General features: G+C 39.6%; 1 protein-coding gene across 1 annotated transcript in view; it reads left to right on the top strand.

Annotated features, from left to right (window-relative positions):
• Positions 1-584: 584 nt before the first annotated feature.
• Positions 585-8829, top strand: part of LOC136428136 (fibrillin-1-like) — a 31927-nt gene continuing 23682 nt past the window's right edge. The window contains exons 1-14 of the mRNA XM_066417440.1: positions 585-682; positions 964-1107; positions 1270-1425; positions 1763-1943; positions 2199-2324; positions 2614-2738; positions 2937-3071; positions 4980-5126; positions 5535-5660; positions 5842-5955; positions 6308-6493; positions 6965-7156; positions 7517-7651; positions 7954-8388. Coding sequence (XP_066273537.1) covers positions 586-682; positions 964-1107; positions 1270-1425; positions 1763-1943; positions 2199-2324; positions 2614-2738; positions 2937-3071; positions 4980-5126; positions 5535-5660; positions 5842-5955; positions 6308-6493; positions 6965-7156; positions 7517-7651; positions 7954-8388 — 2299 coding nt within the window. The 5' untranslated portion in view covers position 585. The remainder of the gene's footprint in view (positions 683-963; positions 1108-1269; positions 1426-1762; positions 1944-2198; positions 2325-2613; positions 2739-2936; positions 3072-4979; positions 5127-5534; positions 5661-5841; positions 5956-6307; positions 6494-6964; positions 7157-7516; positions 7652-7953; positions 8389-8829) is intronic.

Here is an 8829-nt window from a genome sequence, read left to right as displayed (position 1 = left end):
AGTGAACCACTATGATACATCTTGGAAGCATGTTAGAAGAATATATTTCAACACAATAAGAGATTTATATGTCTACTGTGTTGTCTAGTCAGAAACAAATTAAAACAGTAGCTGGAAGGTCAATTGTAGCGTAGAGGTGCTGTAAAAATTACTTAATGAGAGTTGAGTGCAAACCAGGACCCTTTTGGTTTAAAGTAGTCAATTAAAAACGTTATATCGTCTGTATACATCTTTTGATTTTTTCCATATTATCATTGAAGCCCATTAAAACATAAGTCACGCCATGGTATTGTGTATGAGGCAGGTCCACTACCACTATCTCACAAGATGATACAGGATGGTCTTTATACCTCCAAAATCAATTGGCATTTTAGTTGCTAGATCTTGCCCTTGGTGCTGGAGCTACAGCTGTTGTGCAGGAAATAGAAGTAGAATTCGCATTTAAAAAAATGTACCCTTGCACAGTCTAGTCAAAAGTTTTTTTTTTCATACACGTTACGGCTTTTGTATTGCATAATGACAGGCTGTTGAATGTTTTAACCTTACCCTTGCATTTTCTACCATGCAGGAAATGGTGGCCACGACATGGGATCAGAGAACCATGCCCAGCCATGGATGTGGGACTATCTACTGCAGCCTCAGATGGGAGCTCCCACCACTGCCCAGGGGCTGGTTACAGATGGTTTGTGAAGTCATGAAATCCATTTTCTATATCTTTTTGCTCATTGATGCTGGGGCACACTAAAAATAAAGCATCAAAAAGGATATGCTTTTTCTTTGCAAAATACAAGCGTTGACATTGTGTTATTTGCTTTAAGATTAATTTTCTGGTATTTACAAATCCTCATATCAAAATGATCAATCTTTTGTTTTATACAGATTAGAATTAATTTTCTTTCTGGTAGGCTACGGATGACACATTCTAGAAATCTTAAGTTAAAGACATCAATGTATTTTTGCTAGGTTATCAACACATACTGGACAACCTTGAGCTGGCTATCACCATCCATACAGAGGGCAGAGATCCCAGAGATGAGACCCACATACCCTACTTTCTACACACCCAAGACTCACATCTGTTAGAGGGAATCAACATCATCAGCATCGGTAATTTATGGCATCAGTTCATTCTGTGTATGCTTGGATTGTGGAATGTGTTTTCCTTACTGTACAAGTTTTTTGTCACCAGTGCTATAACTTAGTGCAAATAAAGGAGTTATCAGTGTGATTCATGTAATGAAAACAATGTGTTTTCAACCATTCATACAGATGATGCGCTTCTCTTGGACGAGACTTTTGTGCAATATTGTACAGAGGAACCTAAGGTGCTGGAAGTTAAAGTGAATCCCCACCATCTTCTGAGTGATGCCTTACCAGACAACAACTTAGTAACCATCAGTGGGATAACGTTTCATGGATGTGACGGTACATGCTAGATTTCTCTGATATACATTAAGTAACGGAAGATTTAAAATGTTGGACGGTACAGAGGTTGCTGTTAAACATTTTTGTGTCAACTAACAACATCAATGGGCTCAACACTTAAGTATTGTGCTTTCTTAATTTACTGTAGCATCATTTAGATGCATCCACAGAAAACAGAATAAAAAAAAAGCAAGGATGTTAAGACTCATCTGTCCTGCACTGTATGTCAAAAAGGGATATATTTGTGAAGCAGATATTGGTGAAATGTAAGAATTGATAAATGAACAATCCATACAATCTAACATGAAATGATATCCTCCATCTTTATTTTTTATAGGTGTGGTTGATTTTGCTGTGTCCACATTTGACATGGGAGGTCGGACCGGGACTCTGACTGTTGAGACACATGAGGAGTACACAGCAATCATCAATGTACTGGTCACAGATGCAGACATTCTTCCTGTTGGTGAAGCACCCTTCACTGTGGCAATGCTGTTGTCTTGGGATGACCAGCTGAGGTAAATGTTGGCATAACACCTTTATCACTGACAGTTTACTCATGTTATAGAAAGAACTTCTTGCACTTATCTTGACAACTGATGTAAAATGAAGAGTTGTGGAGTGAGTGAGTGAGTGAGTGAGTGAGTGAGTGAGTGAGTGAGTGAGTAAGTGAGCTGTTACTATAAGTGTCAATCAAATTAATGTGTTACATTTTATTTCTTATTGTATGTAACTGTTCTGTTTATTCATCTATTTGTTTTGTTATTTGCCAGCCCTGATGATGTCAGCATCCCCTTCACCTTGACCCCGGCTCAACAGGCAAACCTGACTCAAGATTTCACCTCTCGACCCCTGACACATCTTGACTGGATGGCAGACAATCTGTACATTCCACTGAAGTGAGTGCAGGCTATATAACCTGGTATAAGTCTTAGTAGGTCATCTAGCAAGATATTGTTCTATGTTCCTAATGCTTGCTTAGGGGGTTTGAAACTGTACAATGTTTAGTCTACAGAATGATGAGGAATACCTTGGAAACGTTTGACATCCTTTAACAATTTGGAGAGGATTTTTAGAGGATTGGTGGAAAAGTTTGGAATCGTTTAGAAAGAAGTAAAATTAACAGTAGCAATGCATTTTCAATGTCATTTCCAATAGAGACAAGTGATATTTTGTATGTCCCTCCAGTGAACAGACTTTCAAGTACTGTTGGACCCGGCCATACATTATCCTGCAAGTCACCAGCAATGAGACTGCAGAGGTCAACGTGGCCAACAACCACATGGCCACAGATTTCTACTTCCAGTGTGGAAGTATGTTAAGTCTGTTTTCTTCAGTAAAGATGTGATCTTTTTATGGATTGAAAGATTATGTTCAATTTTAAGCTCATTGTAATATGGATAGAAAGATGACTTCTTTTTTAAAGATTTTGCATGATGATGGCTATAAAAGCTTGCAAAAATCAGTCCGGCATTTCTTTCAGCTCTTGCAACTGTTGTTTGTTTTTTCAGGAAGAGACATGGATGAATGCAGGAGAAACCTTCACAACTGTGACCTGGTAAAGGAGATTTGTATCAACACCAAACACAGGTTTGACTGTGTGTGCAGGTCAGGCTACCAGGAGAATGCCATCGGCCAGTGTGAAGGTAGGAAGATGGAATTGTCATGGAACATTGGTGCAGGTTGAAAGGCATACTTTAGGGACCGCTAGTAACTGTTTTATATCATACTTGGCAACTGATTGGGGACCACATTTACCTTCAGCATGCTAAGATAGCCAGTTGGCATCAAACCTGTATTGATTATAGCACTAGTCAGTGAGGGAGAAAATTAAAGAAGCATTGATATCATATAAAGGGCTCAGGGGCCAAATACAGTCTTCCAGTGAACAGTTGAAAACTTATGAAAATCATTTGGGCTTAATTTGCTTGGCACTAGTGGAATTCTTTGTCCAGGAAGCAGTGAATAGATGTCATTGAGTCAAAGAATTCCCCAGTACCAAGCAAATTGACTCCATATTACGTCCTCTACCGTGATTTGTATTTGCACACTTGGTCAAGTATGTGGTCCAGCTTGGCAAGTTTTTTTTGCATGAAGCAGCAAATAGCCAGAGCAATTATGATGATTCAAAGCATTAATGCAAGCATGTAAATGATATGACTGTAGATGTGATTGTCATCACCATTAAGGTCTTCTCACTGATTATGGGGACTAGTTTTCTTGGCACTTGAGGAATTCTCTGTTTTGTTGCATGTAATGTGCATCTTCATGGTATCACAGAATTCCCCAGTACCAAGGAAACTGGGTCTTACTTTCTAACCCAACCCAACTGCATCAGTTTTTATTTGCCTTCATTTGGAAATGTCCTCACAGTATAGTTTTGTTACATTATAGATGTGACAAGATATGATGTGATTTGCAACTTGTGTTAAAAGCTTCAAATATGAGATTTTCCCTCCCCACCTGTTACTAAATGCAGCTAGCTCTCAAAATGTCTCATCATCATCATCTATCGGCCTGTAACAGCCGGGACCAGACAAGAAGTTTACCCCTATGTGCTTGTATGTACTCCCAGCTGTAGTAGTCATGATAGTGAATGTTTCTAGATCATAATTGTACTTACTGATCTTTAAACAGGTCTCCATTTATCCAATGATATTGTCAATGACACTGTGGGCTAGACTTCTTGGCACTAGTGGAGTTCTCTGTGTGTGTTGTAACAGAAGGATCACAGAATTCCCCAGTACCAAGGGGTCTGACCTGAAATAGCTTACCATCCACCTGACTTAATGTGCCAAGCTAGAATCAACATAATCTTAATCTGACTCCATGAAAAATGGAGGTATTGTTTTTGGTGTTTGATTGTGTGTGTGTCTGTCTGTCTGTCTGTTTGTGTCCAGATAATTGTGGTCTGCAAAACATATCTGAGAGAACCTCTGGATGGATTGTGATGATATCTATTGTATGTGGGTAGATGTTGGGAAGATTAGGTTATGGTCAGTTTGACCCTCCCCCCCCTAAGGTGTGACCTCGTTCGAATTGTTTAAAAGTCACTCCTTCATTGGAACTAGGTTTCTTGGCACTTGAGGAATTCTTTGTCCCCTAGGTTCAGTTTTGATCAATCAAAGAATTCCCCAGTACTGAGGGACCTGGCTTCAAACAGCAACTAATACACCAGTCCTGCTGTATAGTACAGTGTTGATTATACGTTTTCAATAGCATGTGCTTCTAACTACAGCAAAGACAGTCATTGAATGCATAGCCATTGGCAAGTAGGGGCCAAAAACAGTTACTTTATTTTACTTCCAGCACCAATACATACCAGACTCTTCTAATAATGAGAAATATGATGAAAAAGTAATGAGGATTGTTAGAACTATTCAGTAGTATCATTAATTGCATGTGGGCTATATTATGTTGAATGATGATAAGTTTGTCAATGAGTATATCCGATATACTGATGATTTTTGCAGTAAAATTGTATAAATGATATCATCATACTGTAATGAATAGTTACAGTACACGTCTGGCATTGTTCTGCATGTTGTCAACAGACATTGATGAATGTGCTGCCATGGACAATAGAGGACTTCTCACCCATGGATGCTCAGGTTCAGAGAACTTCCAGTGTGTGAATATCCCTGGATCCTACAAGTGCTCATGTGCACAGGGCTTCACAGAGATTGGGGATGCATGTGTTGGTAAGTGCAGTTCAGTTTTATTCTTTCATTATGCAGAAGAAATAGCACTTGCACAATTCTTATCTTTTTTTGAAATTTTAGGTTGAGGCATAATGAACAACTGGCTCATTATCAGTTGGTAGAACTTCCAGTCAAAAGGAACAATGTGGTCATTCATAGGTCCCACCATGCATTTGCTACCCTCTTGAAAATTTGTTGAGAAAGCTACAATTGAACATCAGCCCTTTCAAGGCAGACTAAGTCTTGTCGTTCTCAATGCTAAAATGGAAAAGTTTTGTTACTGTCCATATTTACGTGTAAGCTCCCAGTGTGCCAACACGGGTATATTGAGACTACAAAATGATGATAAGGTATATATTAAGCAATATTTCACAATATTGTAACACTTGAAATTGTTCACTTTCACAGATGTAGATGAGTGTGAAGTGGATCCCTGCCATGACATAGCAACTTGCACTAACACTGCTGGAAGTTTTACATGCCAGTGTCCTGACATGTATGAGGGAAGTGGACTTGGTGCAGATGGCTGTAGAGGTAGGAGCTTCTCAAAAGATACTGTTGTCTGCTGTTATAGATATCAAAAAGTGCACTTACAGAGAATTAACAAAAGATTTTGAAAGGTAATGAAAAACAGAGCATTTAATGCCAAAATTGTAAATCAGACTGAGGAGGTCAGTTTCATGCTGATTTTACATTCAATTTGCCTCTCTTACAGATGAGAAGAATTGTGACAATCACCGTTGTCTTAATGGAGGGGTCTGTGAGGAACTTGATCCAGGTTACGAATGCATCTGTCCTATGCCATACTGGGGGGAGTACTGTCAGAGTGGTAAGACAATGATTCTAATGATGAATGTCACAATGTTATTGTTAGTAATCCATGGTATCTTGTGCTAACACATGATAGTCATTTGCTTATGACACAACATTGTAAACATCACACTAAACATGTGTATGACTCCTATTTTTAGTTGACGTACAATTTAAATCCAGACCTAATGGTTATATATTTAAGTAGAGAATTTCAGTACAAATTTCTACTGATGACATTTACATATCATAGACAAAACAGTTTTCTATTTTATTGTCCTCTCCTCCTTCGCTGAAAAAATTAAAACCTTTTTTTCCAGACTACCAAATAATAATATTTAAAAGAAAATGTTGTCTTTTGAAATTGTCAGTTAATGGAGGATGGGGTGCTTGGGGTGAGTGGAGCAACTGCTCAGCTGATTGCATGATGGGATACAAGACCCGCAGCAGGCTCTGTGACAGCCCATCCCCACGAAACGGAGGACAGGCCTGTCACATGAGGTCTCTTGGAGGAGTGGAGTACAGCAGGTGTAATGCTGGGCCTTGCCCTGAGAATGGTGGGTTGCTGTTGTTCATTATCATCATTATCATCATATTTTGTACTCTTAAGTTAAAGAGTTGAAACATACACAAATTTCAGCTTCCATTATTCTCTATCATATACATCTTGTCAGTCAGCTCTCTTTCCACTTAAACAAGTTTCAGACTTGATAAATTTCTTTTATGTAAAGTATGGGTGGCCTCTTCTCCTTTTGGTTTCTGGAGACCAAATGAGCAGTTTACCGGCCAGTTTGCTGTTGTTTAGATTGTAAAGCCCAAGCCTTGGGAAACTGATTGATCAAACATTACTTGAGAGTGATTAGACCCTTAACATGACAGGTTTATGTAATTATGATGTACACTGTGGCTGAGTGAGTTGAAGTACACCCTGTCTAGAGCCTTGGATTTTAAATGCAGCACAACGTTGAAATATATCAGCAAGACAGTAATTTCTTATTCCAACATGTCTTTTTCTATCTTTTTACCAGCCCATGATCCTTGCAACTTGGAGGACAACATCTGTGGCCAAGTTGGTGGAGGAGGGCTGTGCACAGTGAAGACAGGGGATGGTGTGATGTTCCCCATGAACACCACCTACCCTGTGTGTGACTGTAAGCCTGGGTACAGCTGGGAGGGGCAGGAAGGGGAGAACAGAGTGGAAGGCTTTATCAGGTGTACAGGTAAAATTCTTCACATTTGTTAAATTCTTTTCTGAGAGTACATGTAATTATTAGAATCAGGTCATATGAGTAGAATTCTAATGTAATGATGGAAAAATTCACAGTCATGTCCATGATCTTGTCTGCACATTGCTAGGTAAGAATGTTTGAAACCTTTAACTCTACTGAGATTCATGCAAACATGTACATATGCAATAGATCACTTTTAAGTATTGTTTGGATCAAAGCCTTCTGCTGAACATTATTGCTTTTAGCAGAAAACAATTGAACTTTTGAAGAGAACTCGACCTAGATAGAGAAGTTACTGTAACAGTATATTCAAGCTGAATGAAGTGTCCTGAAATGTATTTCTTGCTACAGATGTCGATGAATGTGCCACGGGTGACCATGACTGCCCAGTTGCAGAGACTGATTGTGTAAACACTCGTGGAGGTTACAGCTGTGTCTGCAAGGAAGGATTCATACCAGATCCTGACGACCCAACAAGTTGTATTGGTGAGTCGAATATGATTTAAAAGCCAACATTTTGAGTTCTATTTTAAACTTTATTTTCTCTAATCATGCTTCTATAAAAGATTAGAACTACAAGTTGTTCCAGGGAATAACTTGATTAGCATCATAATTGAGCAATATTGTAACTGCATGTAATTTACAGACCCTACTTCAGCTGTTTCAGTGCTGCAGAAGCTTCCACACTTCTTAGTCTAATTCAGCAGTGACAAATACAAATTGCTTATTGAACACTGCCAGTTAGATTTTTGATTTAATCATATCCAACACAATTTTCCTTCATGTAGATGTAAATGAGTGTACAGCAACCTCTGAGTGGATACCACCTACAACCACCCCAGCACCAACCACCCGAGCACCAACAACCACACGAGCACCAACCACCAAGGCACCAACTACCACCCAAGGACCAACCACAATGATGTCATCCACCCATGCACCTTCTGCTGCAGTCAACCAGGACCAAACCACGCTTTCTGTTGCCATTGCAACCGACAACACGACATATGGTACTCCTTTAACTGCAAATGGCACATCATCCGACTGGTCAACTGTTGCCATGAATGCAACTGGCACAACATCTAATCCCTTTACATCTGCCATGACAACAGTCCTTACAACAACCAGCCCTCCAACAACTGAAATGACAACAAGAGGCACAACACTTGATCCAACAACAGCAGCTGTGACCACCCTCTCAACAGCAGCAATGGATAGCACGGGTATGTCTGTTTCAACAGGTATTTTTACATGAATGTGTGAATCCTGTCTTAACACCAGGCCAGGATTTCCTGTGTGTGGATGGTGTTCAGCACCAAGAAGAGGTGTGTTTGCCTTTGTGTGGATGGTGTTCAGCACGGAGGACAGGTGTATTTACTTGTGTGTTGGTGGTGTTAAGCACCAAGGACAGGTTTGATTGTGTGGATGGTGTTAAGCACCATGGACAGGTGTATTTGCTTGTGTGTTGATGGTGTTCAGCACCAAGGACCAGTTTGATTGTGCATATGGTGTTCAGCACCATAGACAGGTGTATTAATTTTGCTTGTGTTGATGGTGTTCAGCACCATGGACAGGTGTGGTAGCATATATGGTATTCAGCACCAAGGACAGGTGTGTTTACTTGTGTGGAAGGATTTAAGTACCAAGGAGAGCTATGTTTTTCA

This window comes from Branchiostoma lanceolatum, chromosome 2 (assembly GCF_035083965.1).
Source record: "Branchiostoma lanceolatum isolate klBraLanc5 chromosome 2, klBraLanc5.hap2, whole genome shotgun sequence".
NCBI lineage: Eukaryota > Metazoa > Chordata > Leptocardii > Amphioxiformes > Branchiostomatidae > Branchiostoma > Branchiostoma lanceolatum.
The sequence above is the reverse complement of the archived record's forward strand: the minus strand, read 5'-3'. Positions and strand labels throughout refer to the sequence as shown.